The sequence below is a fragment of the Psittacula echo genome (genome assembly GCF_963264785.1).
Source record: "Psittacula echo genome assembly, chromosome: 5".
Taxonomy (NCBI): domain Eukaryota; kingdom Metazoa; phylum Chordata; class Aves; order Psittaciformes; family Psittacidae; genus Psittacula; species Psittacula echo.
Window position 1 is genome coordinate 771,927 of NC_137739.1, and position 24,775 is coordinate 796,701.

Sequence of the window (24,775 nt, forward strand, 5' to 3'; positions counted from 1 at the left end):
CCTTCACAATCCAACCTATGTGAACAACTGACACCCCCCCCCCCCCTTGTGATGACTCCTACAAAACCATCTTTGAATCAGAAAAAGCCATTGGCAGAGGCTGTCCAGAATCCAGCTCAGACAACCCAGCTCCCCAAGCCTGGCTGAGCCCTGGGCCTGCTGCTGCTCCCCTGCCCTCTGTGCAGCACCGAGGAAAGGAAAATACCAGGAACGCTTCTACCTGAACCACAAACATCTTGATCAGCATCACAAGAGAAAGCAGAGTAACGGCGTGTGTGTAAATGTCTGCTGGCAGCAACAGCAGCTCTCTGAGCGAGCCGAACACTGCTGAGATGCTGGCAATAAGCAGAAGTCAGCCCACTAAGGACAAACCACACTGGTTTGGGTTGGAAGGGACCTTAGAGACCATCTGGTTTCAAACCTGCCATGGGCAGGGACACCTTCCAGTAGGCCAGGCTGCTTCCACAGCTTCCATTTGCACTGGAGATGCTCACCCGCTCTGCAGGCTGCTGCCACATCAGACTCTAGGAACAAGCAGACAACCACGCACCCACTCCTGATGGCTTCATTTACAGAGTACCTTAGGGTAGGTTTCTACTTTTACTATTTCATTCTCTGATCCTCCCCTCTTCTTCAAGATGTTTTTGATGACTGCCAGGTATTTACAGTCGTACTGCTCAATATCCACCAGCAAACTGCAGTCACCTTCGCTGCACACTGACTTACACACCATGAACAATTCCAGCCAGCATGACAAGGTGAGGTGAGGGTCTGAAGTAACAGCAGTTACCATTTAAACTACAGTCTGGGACCACACATACCTTGTATAAGAGAGCTCCAGGCCTGCCTCGCACATAGAAAGAGTGCACCCCCGAGCAGCACCTCCCCACACCACCTCGGATCACAGGATCCAACATCCTACCACTCACTTCAGAGCCAAACCTGTGGGTATGCCGCGGTTCACTCGTCAGCCACCAGCAAAGCCTTCCTCAGGGCTCTCCCTGCCGCTGCTCTCTCCCTGCTGTGCCCAGCTCTCACTGCGAGTCTCATCACAGGGGATAGTTTACTGAAAACCTTTTATTGTAATCAAAAAGTGACAGAACAGGGCTGCGATGTTCTCTGCAAACCATCCCGCCGGGACCGGGCCCCTGAGCCCGGCTGCTTCTGCCAGGCGATAGAAACCAACCCAGATGTGAAAGTCTTCACAGTACAGGGAACTCACCCAAAGCAACTGCCGGTGGTGAAAAAGAAGCTGCCCCAGCAAAACCTTTCATGTTACATGGTCATAACTCACAATTCTGTACAAAATGTTCACTTTTTATAAAGCTCTGATGTAAAAATCAAATAATCAAGCAGCAATAGTTTAAGTGCAGCACAGGGTCTTCCATGTCATTATTTACAACGCTTGAATTCGTTTACATTTTAACAAAATTTAATACAGATGACTTAGGAATTAAGTCATTTTTTTATCATCTGTCATTCTATGTCGTGACAGATTTCACTTTTTGGTCATCTTTCTCTTTATCTTTGCTCTTCTTCGATTTCTTCTTCTTGTGTTTGTGTTTTTGGCTCTTTTCCAATTCCGTCTCGTTGCCGAGGTGTTTCTTATGCTTCTTGTGTTTCTTATGCTTCTTGTGCTTCTTCTTCTCTTTCTTCTTCTTCTTCTTCTTGCTGTCCTGGCTCTCCCCGGAGCTGGCACTGCTGCTGTGGCTTCGAGTCTGACTCTCAGACGGGCTGTGACTGCGGCTGCGGCTGACGCTGGGGCTGCTCTGACTTTGACTCCTGCTGGCTTCGGGCTGCTCAGCTGCAGGAGGAGCCGCCGCATCCTCCTTCACCTTCTCAACAGCCTTTTCTTTTGGCTCTTTAGAAAGGATTTTCGCTGCAGCTTCCTCCTCTTTTGCAGACACGTTACTCTCACTGTCACTCTCGTTGTAGTCTGGGACAAATGCAGCCTCGTCAGTCTCTCGGGTCAGATCAGAGCAGAGCCGTGAGGAAGTGCTGACCTGAGGCTTGGGCTTGACAACACCTTTATCGTTCTGTCCAGCCACGTTCTCTTTCTCATTCTTTGCCTCTGGTGATTCTTGTTTCACAGGTGGTTTGGTAACACTTGGCTCTTTCTCTTTATTGCTCTTTACTTCTGGGAGGTGCTTCTCCTTCTCTTTTTCCTTCTCCTTTTCTTTTTCCTTTTCTTTCTCCTTTTCTTTTTCCTTTTCTTTCTCCTTTTCTTTTTCCTTTTCTTTCTCCTTTTCTTTTTCCTTTTCTTTCTCCTTTTCTTTTTCCTTTTCTTTCTCCTTTTCTTTCTCCTTTTCTTTCTCCTTTTCCTTTTCTTTCTCCTTTTCCTTTTCTTTTTCTTTCTCCTTTTCTTTTTCCTTTTCCTTTTCTTTTTCCTTTTCCTTTTCTTTTTCCTTTTCTTTTTCCTTTTCCTTCTCTTTCTCCTTCTCTTTCACTGAATTTTTATCCAGAGATTTGTGTTCCTCTGATGTACGCTTGGACTCGTGAGCAGCTTTGTGCTCAGACTGCTTCCGCTCACGCGAGGGACTGTAGCTGCTCCTTTTGGCCTCTCCACTGCCCTTTTTGGACGGCTCTGCTCGCTCCTCTCTTGGTTTACTCTTCTGTGTGGATGCAGAGTCTCTGTTTCGAGAGGGGGAGTCTTTTCTCCTTGCCAGTTCACTCTTTTCATCTCTGCGTTTGGAACTAGAATGATCTCTGCTGCCATCATGGTCAGATTTCTTGTCTCGGTTGGGAGTGAAGTCCTTGGCAGTGGATCCACGGCCAGGATCGTGCTTCTCAGATCTGCCCTCCTTGGAAGACTGGGAAATGGGTTTTCCATTTCCTTGCTCAGCTGCACGTTCTGAGTGGTCTTTTTCTGGCTGAGCACTACTCTTTCTCTTCTCAGAAGTGTCCTTGTCTGATAACAAATGATCCCGCTCTTTGGCTTTGCCTTTTTCGCTCGACACAGAACTTTTTGAGCTCTTGGCATCATGCTGGGAGCTTTCATAACTCGCCTCTTTTGTAGATTTCTGTGCTTTCTCCAAAGGCTCGGTCTCTTTTTCGCTGTGTTTTACGGGGTTTGCTGGCTTAGCACTCACATTTTTTATAACACTAGCAGGTTTTCCTATGCTTGTGGGCACCTGGGTAGATTTAATGTCTTCCTCTTCAGACTCAAAGTCATCTTTATCCCACTTTGACTGAGGGACCTGGATCATAATAATGACATCTTCAGCAGGGGCTGTTATATCATTATTATACTCCTCCATGGTCTTAATGACAGTTCGTTTGGTATCTGTCTTTTCTTCAGGCTTTCTGACGGGGCTTCCTCCAGTAGAACTAGTGCTAAGAGGAAAAAAGCAGGTATTAGTAACGGGTGAGATACACACACCACCATCTTTGTGGCACTTTACTAACAGCTTTTGATTCAGTTCTCAATCTTCAGCATTTTTCCAAAAGATGTTCTATAAAACATTTCAGTGAGTGAGGATCTTGGTGAATCCACTGGCTAAGAGTATGAGCAATTGGTTCATTCAGTATCCTGCCCCTATACACGTAATTAACAAAGACACAAGATTATCAGCTTGGGGACTGCCTGATCTGGTAATTCCTTCATGTCCTATTTCTACCAATGGCAGATAAATCAGATCTTCATTCTTGTTTCAATATCTAAGCAAGCAATTATGGAGAGGTGACTATAGAGAACCAAAGGTTTGTCCTCGTGCCCCAGTGTTCTTTACAGGACCTTGAAATGCTTAAAATGCACAATACTGCTTGGCACAGCCACATCTGTTCTCCTTGCCTTTTGAAATAAGATGGACTTGAAGGAAAACAGAGGGGACACCTCAGTCAACATGTCATGAATAAGAGGGGGAAAGAAAGTCCTAGAAGTCAGGGCCAAACACATCCCCAGTGAATTAACCTTACCAGCTTTCTGTACAGCCTGCTTGATTTCTTTAACAAAACTTGATTTTGACCCAAGACTAGTTTGAGAGGAAGGATCACAGACTATTCACTCATCCAGCATGGATTTAGCTGTTAGTTCAGTAGTTACCAGACACAACTATGCGCATTTTGGGAGGGGAGAAGGAAAGAAAGAATAGGAAAAGAAATGCAGAGGTACCTGGTGTAGTCTACAAGAGTAGAACTAGATGCATCAGCTGCTGTTACTTTTCTCCTCACTTTCCCCTTGGTTTTCTCTTGTTTCACTTTGCTGCTGCTCGGCTCAGGTTTCTCCACAGGCTCTTTTGCAGGTGGCACATTCTCTCCACTCACAATCTTCTTCCCGGTTTCTCGGTTCAGTTTAATCTTTTTGGCAGGGTTGTTGAGAAAAGCAGATTTATCCTTGTCTGGAGTTTTCTCTCCTTTCTCACCATCGGGCTCGGCCTTCCCCTTTGGCGATGTTTTCGATTCTCCAGTTTCTGGTTTCGAGGCCTTTGTGGAAGTGGCTTCATGTTCCTTATCAACCTTTTCCTCTGCTTTTCTTTTTCTTTTTTCAGGTTTTGCATCAGAGGGTTTGCCTTTTTCTGCAGGTTTTTTTGTCTTGTCCTCTTTGGTGGAGGGCTTCTCCGACTTGGCTTCTTTCGGATGGTCTTTCTTTGCCTTCTCCTCCTTGGCTGGTCTGGTTTCTGGGTGATCTTTTGCCACTTTAGGGTGAACTTTCCGTGGGGTACCAAGAGCCTTCTCGTCCTTTTGAGAGGAAGATGCTTTAACACTGTCTGTCTTTGGCAATTCCTCCTTTACCTTTTTAACAGGAGGTTCTGTTCGAGGAGATTTTTCCCGGTCAGGGTCCACCTTCTCTTGAGAAGCTTTGCCTGGCTTCACTGCGCTGTCCTTCTTGGGAGGAACGGCCGCATCTGCTTTCCGCTTTGTCTTGTCAGTCTTTGCTTTTGGCTTATCCTTCTCCTTTTTCTCCTTTTCAGACACGGGTTTGAAAGCAATGGAATCCGCTTCCATGGGCTCATCTCTCACAGGGGTGGCATCATCTCTGCTTGGAAGTATGAACAGGGAGTCTGTTTTAACATCTTCTGTTGCAACTGCCTCTCTTGGTTTTCTTGCACTTTCCAGCATCTCAGTATTAGCAAATCCTTCATTCTCATCTCCTTTCCTTCTCTTCCGGTGTTTTTTATGCTTATTTCCCTTGCCATCTCCCAGTGGATTTTCTACCTCCTTCTCTTTCGATTTTGTAGGATCTTTGACACCATGGCTCTCTCTTCCGGAGGGCTTTTCGGGATAATTTCCAGCTATACTACGATTGCGGTGGCTCTGCCCACCAGGATAATCCTCCCTACGCCCCCGAGCATAGGGAGAGTTCTCCCGCCTGGTTCCGGGGGCACCAAACCTCTCTGGAGAAAAGTTTTCCCTGCTGACAGGAGGCCGAGGTTGAGCACCAACAGCGTAGCCCTTGTAAAACTTCTCGTACCATTCTCTGTAGTTCCTTTCCCATTCTCTGTATCTTTCCTTCTCAAACGGGTCTCTGAAGTCCACAGATCTGCCATAATAAGCTTTCATATCATACGGTGGAACTTCTCTGTATCTGTTAAAATACTCCCTTTCTCCCTCCCCCTGAGGTACAGTTCGTTTCGTGGGAGACTGGCCTCGAAACACTGGAGACCTTGATCGCGAGTGGTACCTTCTGTATGGGGGTGACCTTGACCTGGAGCGGTGGTACCCATGTGACCGGGATCGAGACCGATAGTTCCGACTCTTCCCTTTGCCTCTTCTCTGGTACGGTGGAGATCGCGAGTAGGAACGAGAATGAGAACGGCTGAACGAGCGAGAGTAGGAGCGAGAGCGGGAAGAACCTGATCTTGACTTGGAGTAGGTGTAGGAGCTCCTAGAGTAAGATGAAGCACTATAGGGAGACTTGGACCTTAAAAGAAAACACAACACAAGAAAATAAATGAAGTTAATTCAAAACAGTCGCGCTCCCCTGGTTTTTATTTCCCAAATTTGATCTGGTTTTTTTCTCTTCAAATGCTTATGTCAAAGCTTCTTTCAGCTGCTGACATAATGCTACTGCAAACTGAAAAACTTAATAACATGTAAAGTTTCTGCTTACAAGACAGAACAGCTGCTGCTTTGTTAGTGTAAAACATACAGGAAGGGTAAGTCTATTTCCACTCACTTCTATCACAGGAGCTACCAGCGCTAGGGATTGATTTAAGGTGGTGTGCACTGGCCTCTACTGGTACGTGAACACGCACATTTTCCACTACTTGGCTACTACATGCAATGCAAATCATTTTTGTTGCAGTAAAATGCAAAAAGAGCAAGTCTTAATGGCTACAGTGCAGTATCAAACATCCAGAAAACACAGTTTAGCCTGCAGACAGCAAAGCTCAGTGTTAAAGGCCAGCTCAGTCTGTTCAACCTCACTGTTTACTTGTCAGTTAGTGCTGCAGTCTTACATACAGGACTACTTAATCCACACCTCCAGCCAGATCTCCTAGAGACTTTTGCACATCTCTCACTCTAACCGAGGTTAGCGATCACATTGCAAGAAAAATCCCATCTAAAAGCTTCTAAACTCAGCCTCTAGCAACATGACTCAGTGCCTAGGAAAGATACTGACAGCATTACTAATGGAAAGCTATTCAGACTCCTGGCCAAGTCACTCTGGAGACAGAACACATCAGCTGCCCTCCGTGTTTCCATCGTTAAGTTTTTCTTTTATATTTCTTAAGAGCCATTTCACATTATTCCACATTCGTTCATTATCATCATTCCTCATCTCCAAGTCCTTCACCAAGATTTCCCTACAAACAAGTCTGATCTTTTAAATCCAAAGAAAAATTTAACATTGTCAACAAAATACCAGCCTGCAGTCCAGGTTAACGTCTCTCCGGGTTGCCACATGAGATAAACAGAGGAAATGAAGACAATTTCTCTCACTTATCTCCTCCAAAGTGCTTTGAGGTAATGGTTACAATCAGAGTAGGGAGATGCAGAAAATCCAGTCATTATCCCTGTCCAGTCTCTGGCCTCCTCACGCTGTCCGGAGGGGAAGGATGTCACTGCAGAGACACTGTATAAGAGAGCCCTGCTCCTTGACAGCTATTGCTCAATTCTAACTACACTAGTCCACTAATCACTGCCGTAACCTAGTAAGCTAAGTGAGCTAGTAACCTGCACATGGAACTCCTATCACTGCTAATCCCCTGAATCATCCAATCCATCTAACGACAGAGGTGGAGTGAACTCCTCCTGATTCTTCTAGACAATCTGCTTCTCCATTACGGACATGTAAAGCAGTTACCTGGAAAACGAACGCCTACGCTCCTTTTGAATCTTTTTATATTCCATCAATTCCTTAGCAAAATCATTTGTAAACTCATCAAGTTTGGACTTTTTCTTTTCCCTGTTAAAATAAGTTTGACCTTTATTACAATTATAGTTTGACCTTTATTACAAAAAGACATCAAGAAACAAAACATGGCCAATATGAGAAAATGTATACTGCATGCAACGCAACAGGTGAACATCCTATTTAAGCAAAACCAGTTGAGAATTCCTACACGTTTTAGGGAAAGTTTTAGAATTAAATTTGTCTGGTTTAGCTTTGCATGTTTACCATCTGCAATGGAAAAGTATACTGGAAGAAACACTATGTCATTTTTGCTTATCTCAGATGCACTTTAGCGTAACTGCGGTCCAATACGCTACCGAAATACAACAATAAAAAGCAACGCAACATCAGCGAGCCAAATACTTACTCCTCTTTAAGTCTCCGTTGCTCTCTGTAAAATTCCTCCCTAGATAAGGGAGGTGCTTGTGTCGTTGGGATGGTATTGGAATGAGCCGTTGGTACTGCTGTTGGTACCCACGCTGATGACATGTTTGCAGGAGCTGGGGGATATCCTGGAGGGGGGACAGTGTACCCAGCGGATGGAGGCTGCCCAGGTGGAAACTGAGGAGGAAACTGTGGTGGTGGTACCCCAGGAGGAAGAGGAAGTGCATGTGGTGGTGGAGGATACAAGGGAGGTGGAGGCACAGGCACAAAGACTGGTGCTGATGCTGGTAGTGATGGGGCCTGAGTCCTTTGGGCACGGTCACCATGCAGGCGTCCTCGATTTGAACTTCTAAAGAAATCCAAAAACTCGTGTCACTGTTTGTCACACCCTGCCCTGACTTCAAAGAGGAAAGCGAATGAAGCGGGAGCACGGTGGCGAGCACTTCTTGCTCTCAACTGATGCATTTGCCTCCCTGCTTTCTGTTCATTTGAGACCACAGCCATTTCTTGATCCTCATACTTGCCTTCCACATCCTCACCCCCAGCAGTTCCCTCAGTCTTCTCTCCTTACGCTCAGCTTTGTGACTGGGGATGGTGCTGCCCATGCTTAAGAGACTCCCATCTCCCATGCACCCAGTGCCCACTGCTCCTCTGCCACTCCTTGAGGCACTTCACGCTTCTGATCTTCACAGCACTGCACAAACATAAACTGATCTTCTCTCAAACTTCTTCTAACTTCTCTAACCTACACTTCCTACGGTGTTGCCTCGTGATGATGAATTTGGCCTGTTCTTGTCCCTGAACTCTTATTTTCTTGTTTACTGAATATGAGATTTTAGGCAATCTGTGAGATGGATCCTGGGTTTTGTTTGGATTGATCTTAAGATTCTATAAACGCAACACACCCTTACAATCCATCTGTAACATGATATATATGTATGCACACCAAAAGGACTAACTTGACACTGCAATACCATATAAAACATTCCCTTCTCTCCAACTGAGAGAGGGCAGCCTGGCTATTTGAGATGACTACATTAGAGAAATTCAAAACTGTCACAAAATAACAGTGTTGATTCTTCCAATCATTTGCTCGATCAGCATCAACTAAGTTGATGAAGAATGTTGGAGGCTGATTTCTATTAGGCTATCAATTTCTTCAGCCCAATTCAGCCAGTGCTCAAATGGGTGCCCTTCCATCGATCTTTACATTAGACTTGATTTTTACATGTAATTATGGTTTCCTCAAAGTGAGTTCATTTTTCAGAGAGTCCTCTCTTCCATTATGGACTGGAGTTTCATGTTACATGATCTTTCTCCACGCACAGATCCCCTTTGTTAAAGGTAATTCAAATTAAGCCATTGAAAAATTAATTACCACTTGTATTCTCCACAGCGATCTGTGTGTAGTTTCATTATAAATCAGCAGATGTGTAAGTTACGTGGCACAGCCTAATTTAACAGCTTACAAGTAGCAGCAATATATAGAATTCGTGTAGGATACTTACAGTTCCCAGCCTGGTCTGCCGCCTGCTGAGCGAATGGTTCCGGCTCTCATGGGATGACCTTTGGGAGTGGGAAGAAGAAAAAGAAAAACCTCTCAACCACTCAGTTTACCTAAATATGATATTTTAGAAGAAATTCTGAAGTTATCATTACTTACCAGTTGTGGGTATTGATTGTCCTTGAGGGCCCAGAAGACTTGGTAATGCTGGCTGTCTTAGTACAGGAACCTGATAGCCCTTGGAAAGAAAAGCAAACAGTTAAGAAATGAGCTCCACTCAAGTCCAAGAACCACTGCTTATGTTGAAATAAAATTTACCTTCTCTTCCAACAGACTGGTGATTGACAGGGGGGAAGATTTAGAAAGCTCAGCAGCAGTCACCAGAGCGGCAGGAGGTATAACAGTATCATCACTACAAAACAACAGATTAGGTCATTCAAACAGTGCTTTGAAGTGCTAGTGGAAATACAAAGTCCCAGGTGAGGAAAGGCTGGCTGCTATAAATAGATAAAAAAGCAGAATATAATCTTTCCCAGATTGACAAATGTGAGGTTGGCAGATTCCAAAGGAAGCACTGACGAGAGATCAGTTTGGGCTCCTGGTATTCAAAGAGCTCGCTCAAACAATGTTTTATTAAGCAGGCTGCACGTGAATGGATCAGTTTTGGAAGATGCAGGAACTGAAATGCTATTAGGAAATGTGCATGTGCTAGTTCAGAGGCTGCCTTAGAGGTTCTGCTGAACTGTGATCCTCTGCGCTGAGCAGTACAGCCGGGCCTGGCAGTATTGTGGACAGAGCAGCTATTTGCATGCAGGGCATAAAGCTGGAAGGACGTAAGCCCTGAACTATAGCCAGGTCTCTAATGTATTTTCATGACTTCACTGGGTTGCAAAATTAGACTGTTATGTTTATAAATACTTCAAATCCATAGTGTTTCAGTTTCATTATGCATCACTGACTACACTCTGTATTACTGAGGATAACTCTAACTTATTGTAATAGTGATGAAAAATACTGTAGAAAAAAGCAATGTGAAAACATCTGGTCAATTTTACCTATAATCCTGCTTTTACACTTCATGAAAGTATTTCCCCACTATTAAAGAGAAATTGATGCATTGGCATAACTAAGGAGTTGCTAGCCACTTAAAATCCTCCTGGGGACCAGAAGGTTCCTCCTCCAGGGTAAATCTGTACTGAATGACTGTAAGGGAACCAAACAGAAATACTTCTGAGGAAATTCTTGCATGAGGCACACTTGAACTTACCAAAGTAAAAACAAAACCCAGAACTTCCACAATTACCTGGAACTGTCCCTAATTATACACAAATCACTAGCGGAGAACTCAAGAATCTGACTTCAGCATTTTGGTGTCTTTGATATTCATCTTGTCTACAGATTTACTCACCGGAAAGGTCCATCTGGCTTTTCACCACGGAGAGACAGGGACACTGCTGGAGGGAGATCAGAGACGACAACAGAAGATGGATTTACAGGCAGCCCGGCTGCCACGGATGATGGACCTGGAGCCAAAGATGACAGAGCAGAACGAGAAGCCAGAGAAGCTAATGGAATCATCAGTGGTTCCGGTCTTGTTGGCCGGAGCAGAGGCTGCAGGTTGCGTGTTATTGTTTGTCTCATGAGAGGTGGCGGAGGCGGTGGTGGCGGCGGCAGCTGCTGCTGCTGCTGCTGTTGCTGCTGCTGTTGCTGCTGAATCTGCTTACGGAGCCTTTTTGTGTAACCGGTTTCATTTTTGAAGTTGTTCACAGCCTAAAGGCAGAAGCACATTTACAACAAGGTACAATGGAACCTTCAGCAGATGTAGGAACAAACCCTCCAGAGAGTACAATTACTTGTGTATTCCTGTAAATGCCATCAATCTTGAACTAAATCAACACACAGCACGTGGAACACTGATGTTAATGACTGGTAACTCAAGAGCATCTGTATTTCAAGCACTTCAATGTTAACACCAAGTGTGAAAGGCAATGACGTTAAACAACAGCATGACCTCAATTTGCCAAATCGTCTCTAACGAGTTGTCAGCTTCTGTTAACAACAGACAAGGTATCTGAAAAGTAAACGTAGCCTTGTTCAATTTACCCTTGCTTAAGGAGATACAAATTGATATTTTCTTCCCTTTCTGCTTGTTACAAATAGACTTCCCTTACAGTTTACACAGAAGCAGTTGTTACCTGGCGTAGGAACTTGTTGGCAATTAAAGCGTCAGGAGAAACATCTGTCTGATGACACGTTGGGCACGTATGTTCCTCAGACTCCAGTAATGCTGTTCTAATACCTGTGAATTAGAATAACCAAAACTGGTTTTAGCCAAACTAAGGAAATACTTGGGGTTCTAATAAATTCTAAAACCACTTCAATGACAACCTTCAGGTAAATGAATAAAACACATCTCAAAAAACCACTGGCAGGCCTGAGTTCCGAAGGTTTTAACCATCGCTCCCATGGAGAAGAACATGGATTAAATGCCCAACTATCTGTGTGTTGCGGACCCCAGTAAGTCACCAGACTTGGCTGTATAATCATGTATGAGAAAGGGCTGTGGACAAACTCAGTGCATTTGATATCTAATACTGTAATCACCTTCAGTTATCCCTCCTCTCATACTTGTTCTTCCATGTGTAAAGAAGACTTAACTAGATACATAAGAAGGGAAAAAAGTTTTCTGCCGTTTCTTCCCCCCCCTTATACTCATATATTCCTGTTCACAGTATACTCAAGTATTAAATAGAACTAGTAATAATTTCCGTATTTCCCATTTCTGCTTTCAGCAGATTAGATTTGACATTTCAAATTAACACACACTTACATTCATCACAATAACTGTTTCCACAGCAGGGAATAACAACAGCGTCCGTCATGATATCTTTACAAATGAGACATAACAGCTCATCTGGAATAGGATCGTCTTCTTCTGAGGAGGAGGACGGCTCCTCTGGTAAAAAAGGAGGCTTTTCCTTCTTTCCTATAGCATAAGCTTCCCTGGAGGGAGGGTGGGGAAAGAAGAAAAAAGTTAAAGGGAAACTTTTCCAAGCTTTGCATTTTACCAACGGAAGGCAACAGATGGACTCCTCACTCCACATCAGCCTTCTGAAACACAGGCATTTAGTTTCAACTACTTCTCTACAGCCACACCATTACAATAGGGAGGGGGAACAATCTCCCTTCTGCAGAACTCTCCCACTCATTGGATCAAGTAAGAAATTAGCTTAGACTAGAAAAATATCTGACAGCTAGAAATCAGATGAAATGAATCCCATCTCTCCTTTGCCAGAGAGTAAATGTAAATTGCAGGCTCAGGATGAAGCTAGTCTCCAAGTAATTGCATTTGATAAAGGGAAGAAGTCAATGTTACAGCCTCTACAAAAGGAGATCCATGACAGAAAAACTGACGTGCCACCAAGTGCATTTTAAAGCAGCCACTCTTTGTCAGCACACACAGTATTTTCTCAGCTTATAGCAACAGTGGAACTTCAGTCTGTTTCACACTATGATTTTAAGGTTGAGATATGGCAATGGCTCCTTTCCCTTCAGTAGAGATGCTGGCCAACTTGGTTGCAGTGCTACTCAGGCATTTACATACGGTTTCTCTCACTCCCTTTGTGGTCAGGAATTCCCACTGGACTCCATACTTACGCATCAATGGTTGGTATGGCGTATTTTCCAGTGTTTGTGAGCATGGCACCCTTGGTGTTGGGATCTTTCACCTCCATCATGAAACTCCTTGGAATTCCTGTGCTCTTTTTAATTCTGGGAACAGACTCAAAGTTTTTGTCCTGTTAAGAAAAGAAAAGCACATTCCTAATCTCAAACACACTCTTCAAATGAGACTGTAATTCTCATTTTAAGCAGCAAAAGTCTTTAATCCTCTCCTTTTACCTAGCGTTAAGAGTTGTTTAACTAAAATGCTTATTTTCCTCAATGAGCATGGCCAAGATGTTCCAAAGGCTTGAGCAGAATTTTGAGCTCAGTCGATATTCTTGGCTTAACCTCATGGGTGAAACATGCCTTAGCTCACCATCACCTGGGAGAAGATACACAAACCTGCTCCTCCTCCAAATTCCAAGGGAGAGCTTAAGTCAGGGCTCTGGCTCAGCCACTGGAGAAACTTCTATTCACCAGCTATAGGTGAAGGCTGACTTAACACCTCATGCATATACATTCAGTGACTAATATTAAATGTATGAATACTCAACGAGAGACTTGGGTAAGTAAAACATGAAAATATTTAACATATGGGGTCAACAGAACCATCTTTTTACACAGAACACTAAAAATTGTGAACTGTCATGAAAAGAAAGGGTTAAAAAAGAGAAAAATTCCCAGTAATATCAAAACACATCAAAATACATTTCAAAGTTTACAGAGAAAGATCCAGACACATTTAATGCCTGCGATTTAGAAAGAAGCAATTCTTAACACGAGCGTGCCTGGATTTGTTACCAACAGCCAAGGTTACAAAATGCAACCCTCAGCAAGAGCACACACCCCCCCCCCCAACCTTACCCCATTTGTTGGGCAGTTCTTTATATAGTGGCCAGGTTTCCCACAGCGAAAGCAAGTGTATGACGGTGGAGGCGGACCCACGGGCTTCTTCATGTAACTAGAAGGTTTGGGGGAAAAAAAGAAAGAAGGGATGGGTGTGTGTTTTGTTAAAACCAACATCTCCACTATTTTTACACAATCTTCAGAGAACACATTTGACATTCCGGACACTTACTTGACTGGATCATATTCATGGCCAGACTGTGTCATCATAGCTTTTATTTTATCTTCTTCGGAAGCATTGGCTTCAGCCAGATTGGCGGTCTGTTTAACAGGCAATTATTTGACACACACATTAGAAACACATTTAAGCCCACACAGCCAAAGACAACACCACTCATCCAATCCTGTAAAGAGCAGCACAACACTAGCTGAGCTTGCATGAAAACAGCTGCTTATATAAAATATATTCGTCCTGAAGATGTTCTGGGGAGTCCTTATGCCATTACATGATGTTTATGTGCCTGTCAGCCTACTTGAAAAGAACATTGTTGGGCACTCAAACCTTAGGCTCTGTTTGTACCTGACATAAAGGCTTGTGTAATCAGTCCAGTTTTCTTCCACATGGACTGAAGCAATGTGTAGAAAAAAAATATATACACTATCCAGTGTTTTTAAACTGATTTTGAAGCTCCAGACTATTTGAAGGAGAAGATACACACTGTACAACTGATTAAGATGTATGCAAGTAGCATTATCTACATTTTGCAGCATTAAAAGGACACACAACTTAGGAGTTGGGGCAGTTGTTTTTGCTTGCTGAAATTCAGACATGGAAGCATTGAAAGGAATCCAGTTCTTTCTGATGCCTCAGAAAGACACAAGGTTCTCTTCAGCAGAAACGTGACCATCATGTCCTGTGGGCAGCCCAAACTGCATGTTCCCCCCACTAACTTCTCCAGATTAAATGGTTTAACTACAATAAGAACAACCCGCAGGTTCTTCCCAGTTGACTGTGTCCTTTTAATTTACAAATTGTAAGAGAAACCTTATGCAGAACTAGATCTTCAAATTACTGAAGCCAGCTGATTTAAGTAGCATTTGTTAAAGTATTTTTATTACACACTAGTCCAGATACAAGCAGGGTCTAAGGGAGTTACTGTAAATGATTTGGACCTTCAAGCACCTACCATTCAGATCAAGCACTCATGGTTCTGGTTTTATATGCATTCATTCACAAAAGCAACCAACTAGTTTCAACTTTTTATTAAATGGTTGTTTCATATACACAGAAGTTTCCCAACAGTAACACAATCCAGATCAACAGCTATGAAATCATTGCCATTAACACGTACAGAAAACTTTACAGGTATTTGACTAATTTGTTTGAACCCAAACGGTTTACAAAATACATCCGAAGCCCACAAAACATTACTAGGAATAGACCAAAATTCAAAGATGGCATTTAATACAGAGCAATAATAAACCAGAAAACTGTTAACACATTGCCTCCACGCTAAGGCAGCCTGGACTCAAGAGGTTAGAGGAAGTAACAGTTTTGAGCTGCTTTCTGATATGTTCCTGCATTTGCCTGAAATTGCCTTAGTTTTCCTCCAAAGTTTATCTGTGTACACACTTGGACAGCTTGTCACATTTTAGAGTAAAACTTCACATGAGTTTACAGAGCCGAGGACACGGTTAGGGACAGCACTAATGGAGACCAATTGTTTTTGGTGGCTACCTCCAGAACTATTTTGCTGGGGTTTTTTTTTGCCCAATGCACACGATTTGATTTCTGCAGTGGGACAGGGAAGAAGTCACCAGGGGGAAAAGATTCCTCTTTCTTGGAAATTAGCTCCAGCCTTTGTTTTGGGAAGAAAGAACTAGCTCCTCTGCACTGGGCCCTGCCTTCTCTAAGCTTTGTCACTTCAAAGACTAGGAACTAAGTGGCCGGCACTACGCCTTTTCACCGAGTGCAGTCACTAGTGCTTTCCCAGACAAAGTTACACATTGTTGAGCAAAAAAAGCAAGCAGTTCCATTGCAAAACATGGCATTACAACAGTTCCAGAAGGTCACAGCTGCTAGTTTATGCCACACATACACATTGGTATATTCCTATGAACAATTAGGTACATTTACACAATTTACACAGTCTGCGTTCAAACAAATTAGATCGGGTTGTCCACTGTCTACTACAGCTTATGGAATTGTGCAGCATTCCAAGAATGGCTCTGTAACTGGAATGACTAGGAATTCAGAAATAAGCCATGCAATTGTCCATGTTATTGTGGCTGTTGCAGCCCCCCTGCAATGTCCGGAACTTACAGCCAATTAAATTCTTCTGCAAAAATTGTGTTAGTTTCCAACGCAAAATAAACCAAAGGTATGAAAAACGGTAAAGAGCTTCTGAAGGGCTTCTTCTTTGTGTCTTGAGGATGAGTAACACTGCAACATTATGCTGAGGCTGATAAGGCACTCCCCTTCTATCTTCCCAAACTGGGAACTACTCTTTACAGGATAGTATCAAAATATACACACATTTTAAAGTTAAAATGAATACTTTAAATTATTAAGGATTAAGCTAAAGCTTTGTTCTGATTACAACAGTTATCCAGCTATAAAGCACAGCAGAGATTTAGAAATAAGAAACACTTTTCTTTAAAGTATTTGACAAGAATATATATATATATATATACCTTAGTAAGCTGGGCCAGAGAAATAGATGCAGAAGAGTCATCAATCTGTTCACAAAAAATTAAACACATATTCAAGTTCTACAGTCAAAACATGGCAACAGTTAACCTCTACTGTAGTCTGAAAGGCTGCCCTACACCCACTGAGTGTCCCTGGAAGAGGCATTTCCAACCCAGTGTCAATTGTATTTGTTCAAAACAAAGTCCAAACCTATGGAAGCTTAAGGGTTCCTATGTGGTTAATGATAAGGAACTAGAATAACCAAGCCCGCCTGAGATGGACTTACTGCTCCAGAGTATCTCACAGAGGTACCCTCCCAAACGCTCACAGGGGCTTAAGAGTCAAAGGGGAAAGGAAGCTGTCAGTTTTCAGTTAAAAAGGGCTTTAAAGCATCACTGCAGGAAGCTTCAGTGGAGTTTGTCAGTTAATCAGTTACAAATGCACATGGTTATGCTTTTATGAACCCAGAACAGCTGCTGTCGGAATGAAGCAAGAGCCCTGAACCATGAACTCTGCCTCTCCTGTCGGTAAGTTTAAAAATGCCAAACTCGGACCCCACCAAACCCAACTAAAACCACTGACCCAAAGCATCAGTCCTAACAGTACCCCACCACTTTGCCTAGAAGAAAACAACCGCTGAAACTATATTTAAATAAAGGTTTTTATCATGACAGAGTAGCCTATAAAAACTGAGATAACTCCTTTTTATTGTATTTTATTAGACCACTATTAGGCCATTCTATCCAAATCAGCTTGGGAAGTGAGAATTGAGTATTTCCTTGCTACCCAACCGAACTCAGGACTAAATGAAAAAAGGCAGAAAGTGCAAAGCACACTCTTGATATTGAAAACATGGATTCAGAGCACAGCCCTATACTTTTCTCTCCAATGGAACTACACTGCTCGCTTCCAGCTACCTCCAGTTACAGCTTGTAGGAATGAAGTACCCAGGCCACTAGTTGGGAATGGGCCACAGTGTTTGCTGAGAACTAAACAGTGGAGCGGTTTTTCCACAAGTAAAAAGGGAAACTCTTCTCCTTGATCCACTATATTGAATGATACTAAGCCACAAACTGCAGTTAAGCTTAAACAAGTCATTATCAGGAAAACACTCAAATCACTGCTTATTGTGTCTTAAGTTGTTCAAAACCACAGAATAAAATGTCACAATGAAAACTGAACAGCTCTCCTCATGAGGCCACTGAACTGGAAAAAGCTCCTGTCCTTCCCTACACTAGGTAATAAAGAACTGAGGGACCAGTTTTAGCATACTGGGGAAAAAATACCTCAAGTCCATTAATAATTCCTTCTCTACATGTCTAGGAGAGCACACACAACATTACTGTACTACTAACTATAAGCTTTTAAAATGTGCATTTGGAGAGGAACATCCAGATCTGGAAAGAGAGACCTTCTTTCCATTGTGAGTCTTACCAAAGACTGAACTGTCCTTTTGAGAACATTTTGTACCTAGCTCTGTTAAAAGGGAAGTCTGATCAAGGATGCTGTAGCTTCACACTCCATATGCCACTCTTTTTTACATGTGGGAAAACAGGCCCATGTTCTCTCATGGCAAGCAAAACCACTGTCATTCCATGGTTTTCAGAAGGAAACAAGGGATTAGAGAAGCTCCCTCTTGGAGCCTGGTTTTAAGTGGTCTAGGATTGACCAGTAATCAAAACAGACCAGTTAGTAAACTATGAACTAGCTCTGGGTTTTTTTAGGAAGCAGTTATTAGATGGCCTGCAGGCAACAGTCCAATTCCTTAAAGGAGGCAGTAGCACTCCTTTCTACTCAGGAAATACCAAAAGTAACAAACAGATTATCAATGGACAATGTGGTATTTTGCCCAACAGCCGCTTTCCAATGACCCTACATTCCTGTGTCTATGCCCACCTTTAAAATTCTGCTCAATTCCTGTCAGTCCCTCCACTCAGTCCAGCACAAACAACATCTCCATGATACTTGCATACAACCCAGAGATAAAACTGCAGAAGAATTGGGGAGGGCAGACGGGCAACCCCCCTCCCAAACCATACTCAACAGTCAGTGTATTAGCTCCCATTTCAAAGCAAAGTCTAAGCAGAAACTAATGCAAAGCAAATGGGACAGGGGACAGAAAATGGGAGGAAAAGGCTGATCTCACTGCTGGAGTGCTACATTTAAAACACATGGTTTCCTAACCCCTATAGCTTGGCTGAACTGAAAATCCAGCCAGGAAGGGTCACACTTGTGCTTGATGGCATTAAACCAGCAGGCAGGACTCCGCACTTCTGCAGCCTCTAAGGACAAGCATCAACTGGAGATCCCTGCAGTTCCTGAGATGGGAAAACTAAACCAAAAAGGATCCACCTTCTTGCTCTGGCTGTATTAAGAGTAGGACAGTAGCATAACTTCGGGTGTAGAATGACAGCTAACCTAAGAGCAAGACCATGAAGAAAAAGAGTCTGGCTTCGTGCATCCTTTAAAAAAAAAAAAATCTTAACTCATTTCCATTTTGCTGCTTTATCCTTCAACAAGAATTGGCAAGTTTTCCAGGGATTTACTCCTGCCACACTAAGAGCCGGGTTCTGCTTTCAAATACAGACAGAAATACATGTATGAAAAACAAACCCCAAACCCCAATGAACAAACCCCCACACTTCAGACCAGGCCCTGAGTTAGCTTTAACAGTGCTCAGTGTGTCTCCACCACCAGAAGCACATGAGGCTGCAGTGCTTTCACAGTAAGAGAAAGGACTTAAGAGTGATGCAAGGCTTCCACCCTCCCTATGCTACCCACAACCCAATCCAGGTACAGCCAGAGCAAACAGAAGGGAACGTTTTGCTCTTTCATTCACTTCAATTAGTTCTAACTAACACTTAGTCTTCCCTCCCACTCCAGGATTTTATCTTTTTTGATATATCTATGTTAGCTTATGGTAAGATGCTACTTAGAAATGTAATACAGACATGCCAGGGAACACACAAGGCTAAAAGAATGTTAACTTTATTTATGAACATGTGATTTGTGTTTATACACATGCTAGTAAACAAAAAGAACTGTTTTCAAGAAATAAAAACCCATTGGAATTAGATCAAATCCTGTAAAAGTGGTTTACATAAATGCATTACATTAACTACTAGGGTCACTGGGCAAACTATCTCCAACTCGCAATGAGAGGCATTCATGTCCAAAAAGGAATTCAAATCAATCAGCAATAGAATTACGGATGCAGATTTGGACTTGGTGGTTTTAGACCTATACACACAAGTTTTCAATTTGCAGTTGTTGGATGGCATTCCGTGAGAATCAGAGGCTGTATCCTTCACAGAACACAGACCCTGACTTCATCAATTTCTACATCAAGGTATCCTAAGAGCTTATCAAATGGTCAGATCCAATGATCTAGGGTTAGTGTAATGCCTCACACCAGTCTAGTGAAGGAAGAGCAGATATACTTGAAATAAAGATGAAAAATAAAAAGCACCAAGTCGTAACTTTTATACTGTAAGAACTATTTCGAAATGAGCATTTACATATCATATTTGACCCAAGAGGCAAATCAAGATCTAGACCATTACCAGCCCAGTATTTCTGTGTGTTACTTATAGTTTAGCAGCAGACAACACAGTGTTTTCAAACCTGAAAAATGCTGCCCCTTTTCCAAACGCAAACTCAAAGTGGTGGTATACTAAAGAAAGGCACCCAACCCTGAAGTCACCCAGACCCAAAAATGTACTGCAGGCAGTGCAGAAAAACAACAGGGGTTTACCCAGCAATGCCCCAGGCTCTGACCTTGTGCCAGAATTTGTTTTAGGTATTTTCATTTGCAAACTATGAAACAGCTTCATCAGGTAAAGGGAAAAGAGCAAATGCAGAACTTTAGAATACCACTTTGTGTAGCAACGATATTTAAATTCATGGCAATCTATTAAAGACATTCAGGTACTCAGAGGGGCCCAAACAGTATCACCTTAGTTACACAGTTTCAGGACAAATGCCCAAGTATTTAAGGACATGAAAAGGAATCAATTCAGCTGCACAGAACTGTCCTCAGAACGTACGGGATATGTAGGGGTTGGGATTTGTTTGAACCCCCAAGTCAGAAGGAACAGCACCAAGGTTAACAACAGTGGTTTCTCAGTGGTTTTTGATCACATCTTCAAAAACCATTAGGCAAAAAAAAAAAAGAAAAAAAAAAGTATTTAAAACAGAAAGCTAAGTGATACAATGTGAAAATGGCAAAAGTACACTCCAAACAACTTTTATTGCAAGAAACAAAAAGCACACAACAACCTATACAAACATACATATTACTAGCTATAGACAGACAGATGTAGAACATGGCACCATGTTCAATTGTGCAAACCTCCAACCGCCAGGATCTGAACCCGAGCGCACAGAATCTGTACAACACAGAGTCATACAGGAATAGTCTATCATATGCAATAGGAAATACAATCCAGTACTAGCACAAATACCAGTATTCACATAATAACTGTGCAAATAATGGCATTACTCAGTTTTTTCACTATGCTGAATCAAATACATTGTATTTACAACAAACACTATATTTTACTGGAAAATAGATTAAGTTAATGTTTGGAAAATTAATAAAAGGCTACGTTGTGTAAAATTAAGTGCAGTGTGTAGAAAAAAGTGTGAGATTGGGTTTTTACATACTGCTTTTGATGTTCCACTCACTGGCTCAGTTCGACTTCTAGAAGAAGAAATAAAGGTGATCAGAATTTAAAATAAAGCACTGGTACCCAACATAAAACAGTGAAAACAGATGATAAAACTTGAACATCAAAGCATCAAGTCCCTATAGGCTAGGGAATGTGGAAATTTATTCATATACATAAACTGTTCTCTCTTGGTACATTCAGAGCAACTAAAAACCCACCAAATATCACATTTGTACTTTGCCAGCAATTACTCGGAGACTTACAGATATAGAACACAACAGTGCAAGAGGAAGTCCTCATTTTGTCTGCTATGGAAGTATCAAAAATAGGAAGCCTGTATCACAGTTTTGTGTCCTTAAATAATCAACTGTCAAGCTATGAAGGTCACTTTAGCCAATCTGTACATCCTTAGTGTTACAACCAGGTGCCAGAGACAGCACTTCAGTTCCTAAGACAGAACAGTGAGAGTCTCAACACCATGAAGTGCAAGCTCCCTTCAGTGAAAAACCTCAGTCATCTGACAAAGAAAGAACAAAACTGTTGGCAGCTTAGTCTTTACAACGTTTCTTTGTGGAAGCCCAAGCACTGTGTTCAGATATCTACTGTATTTAGCCATGAAAGCACCAAAATACTAAACGTGTTACATATGCTATATTGACTAAAAATATAGTAGAAATGTCACCTGAAAGCAGTTTCTAGGATTTTGTGCGATTTAGGAGTCCTGTGACAGAAAAAAAGGTCTTAATTGCCAGAATTTGCTTTAAGATCATCTTGAAAATGCTACAATATTTTAGGAAATATTTATTACATTTGAAAACCTGCTGAGATTCCACATACTCATCAATCTGTACCTGCATGCTACTCATCATGAATCAGACATGCAACCACGGAGATGGTTAACAAACAATGCACACATCATCCAAAGCGTCCCATGAGCAGAGGCAATTTAAAAGCTGCTGCTGTGGAATTTACGTACAAAGAGAAAGGCTTGTGCTTCCTGCCACTGCTAGAACACCCCCAGGCTCCCAATTACAGCCACGTACCCCCTGAAGATAAGGAAGTACAAGGAAATACTTTGGATTACCACACTGTGGTTGCTTCATCCATTTACCTTGAATAGTACAAGGTGAGCAAACCATTTTTGAAGGCCTGTCCACTGTTACAGCAGACCTTCACCATTCTCAAGCATTTAACACTCTACCAGTTGGTTCTGCAATGTTCCCAGCTGCAGGAATAGGAAGCTGATCTGCCAGGTCAATTTTCAACAGCAGTGCCATTCTTTCCTTATCCCATAGAAACAATGTATGCCTGTGGTCTTTGCTGCCTGCAGCACCTACCCTCTCGCTTTAGGGCAGCATTACAATACCAGAGGAGGGAGGATGCACTGACAAGACAGCACTAAGCACACATATTTAAATTGACTCCCCAAACAAGGCCACGTTTATAAGCACAATGCTGTGGCCTCCAGAATTGCTAGGTAGTGCCTGAGAGCAACAACTGCTGCTGTAATGTGCCCAAAGTTTACATGCAGAGCCACATTGAATTAATTCAGGGCTTTTTGCTTGCAAATGCTTCATGGGTACCAGGATGCTGCTGTACTGTTTGTCTGAGTCAGACTGTAACTCATGAGTCTATTTACTGAGAACCAACATGAGAAAGACATGGCAAAACCACAAGCTAGTATCATCTACTGATTGTGGGGGAGAGGTGTGTCTTTCAGAGGGCTGGAAAACTGATGACCACTCAAACAGTGCTGATGTAGCTGATACAGAACTGGCCTGAATGAATACATAAGTGACAACAGTAATGCTGTTGTCAGGATTGCATGTGAATAGCTGTAACTTTCATCAATACATCTGATGCTCTGTCTTTCATAAATCTTAAGAACTCGGAATTAAAAGCTGGAGCACAGGTACCAGCTTCAGGCAAAAACAGACTTAGGAAGATAACTAGCTACATTTGGTAACCTGCTAAACTGCTTCCCGAGTCTCAGGCTGGAAAGGACTAACTATTTCTTCAACATACTCGCACAAAAGGCAATGCACTTCAGGATATTGTTGTTCTCTTGCCCAAAATGGACATTGCCTTTAAGAAAGTAATAGGAATCACTTAGGAATTAACTTATAATGTGCATGGCTTGCCAGCTGGCAAGCCTTGGTCTTTCCTCTACGGCTACTATGTAAAAACCCACACTTGGGGTGGAAGAATATTGCCATACCCCAATCTCTTCTCCCAGATGCAACATATAGCCAAACACTGAGAATCAGACTCTTCTAGGTGAGAATAAGCCACAAATTCACATTAAAATGCGTTATCTGTCTTTACTATAAATGCAAACACACAGAATAAGGAATCTCCGCAAGCAGAGGAAATAGGATCTACAACCTGGCTCTCAGCAAAATCAACTCCAAGACCAAACCCCATAGAATCATCTTACAGGTTGCCAGTGTTGGGGTTTGAACCCTGTGTACCAGCAGGGCTAAAAATGCTAACTCTACTCTGGGACATACATTAAAACCTACCCCATTCTGACAAAAATTAACAGGAGCTTTAACAATAAAGATACAATCTGAATGCCTCTGTAAACTAAGATAAATTGTAAGTTCACCCACTGAAACCCTGCTCAGTACATGCTTTATTGACACTCACATAACGTATGTTTTGCTGGTAGCTTTCACACCGCCAATAGGGATTCTTCTCACAATTACAGATGAGTTCTTCGGAATCAGGGCATTATCATCTGTGTATTCTGAAACCAACATAAGACCAGAACAAACATCAGTCAATTTCTAAGAATATATATTGTTATCATTCAGCACTTCAGAGAATCCCTTTACTGATCTAAAAGCAAAATTTTAGGTGTAGCATTGCGCTTTTAGCGTCTCATCACACTGAAAGTACATTTCAAGAAAGCTTCAGGTTGTGTAATCAAGCACAAACAACAAAATCCTTTTATTTATAATTTTTTAATAGTTCGAATGTCAACAGCAAAATCTGCTTAGAGGTCACTAAAGGAGAGTCTGCTAGTGCAGGGGGTGGTCTTTCCTCATCTAGCTTAAGTTGCTTTTGCTGCTGTTAAGGCTGCAAAACCTGGGGAAAACCAGGCCACACCAAAGCCTCACCTGCACAGAGGGTTCTGAAGTGTGACTCGCTTAACCTGCACGAGGCTAAAGTGTGAAAACTCCGTGCCATTGCCTTCACTGCTGTTAATCAAGAGCAACTCACGCGCTGCTAGTGCAGAACACAGAAGGGAGTCTCCACCTCCCTTTCTTGGAGATTAACCCATCAACAAACTACACCTCCCAGCTGCTCAGTCAGTGTACACTGAAATGGAGTTAGTTCTGTGAAGGGACCTGATACCAGCTGGCTTTAATACATTTATTTTTCCTTTGACTCAATTCATTGAACTAATTTTGGTGATGAAATGTTATTAAATGTAGGCTAAAGAGTTAACTGGTTATTTTTCAAACAGGAAAGAACTAAAGCTGGAATGCTACTCCTGAAGTCCCTTGAAATTTGTGTTTGCTTGGTTTGAATTTAACAGATGCCAGCTCAGTCTAAGAGTTCTCAGACTAAACGGGCAGCTCCCAGCAGGAAGCTGTTCCCTACAGGCAGCAGCATTCCCCAGCAGAGACTTGGCAACTTCCAGGACCTGCAAAGCAGCGTCACTGCCTCACCAC

At 42.5% G+C, this 24,775-nt stretch overlaps 1 protein-coding gene across 10 annotated transcripts in view; it reads right to left on the bottom strand.

Annotated features, from left to right (window-relative positions):
• Nucleotides 1-1,062: 1,062 nt before the first annotated feature.
• RBBP6 (RB binding protein 6, ubiquitin ligase) overlaps nt 1,063-24,775 on the bottom strand; it is a 29,012-nt gene continuing 5,299 nt past the window's right edge. Inside the window, exons 2-18 of one of the 10 annotated variants that reach the window (XM_080618004.1) lie at nt 23,745-23,844; nt 21,778-21,816; nt 21,091-21,127; nt 16,428-16,472; nt 13,966-14,054; nt 13,752-13,848; nt 12,882-13,021; nt 12,055-12,227; nt 11,420-11,523; nt 10,633-10,994; nt 9,543-9,636; nt 9,384-9,462; nt 9,229-9,286; nt 7,704-8,069; nt 7,247-7,348; nt 4,112-5,860; nt 1,063-3,333 (exon numbers count right to left, since the gene is read on the bottom strand). In XM_080618004.1, coding sequence (XP_080474130.1) covers nt 1,482-3,333; nt 4,112-5,860; nt 7,247-7,348; nt 7,704-8,069; nt 9,229-9,286; nt 9,384-9,462; nt 9,543-9,636; nt 10,633-10,994; nt 11,420-11,523; nt 12,055-12,227; nt 12,882-13,021; nt 13,752-13,848; nt 13,966-14,054; nt 16,428-16,472; nt 21,091-21,127; nt 21,778-21,816; nt 23,745-23,844 — 5,486 coding nt within the window. In that variant the 3' untranslated portion in view covers nt 1,063-1,481. The remainder of the gene's footprint in view (nt 3,334-4,111; nt 5,861-7,246; nt 7,349-7,703; nt 8,070-9,228; nt 9,287-9,383; nt 9,463-9,542; nt 9,637-10,632; nt 10,995-11,419; nt 11,524-12,054; nt 12,228-12,881; nt 13,022-13,751; nt 13,849-13,965; nt 14,055-16,427; nt 16,473-21,090; nt 21,128-21,777; nt 21,817-23,744; nt 23,845-24,775) is intronic. The other 9 variants (XM_080618007.1, XM_080618006.1, XM_080618008.1 and 6 more) reach the window with 9 other exon arrangements.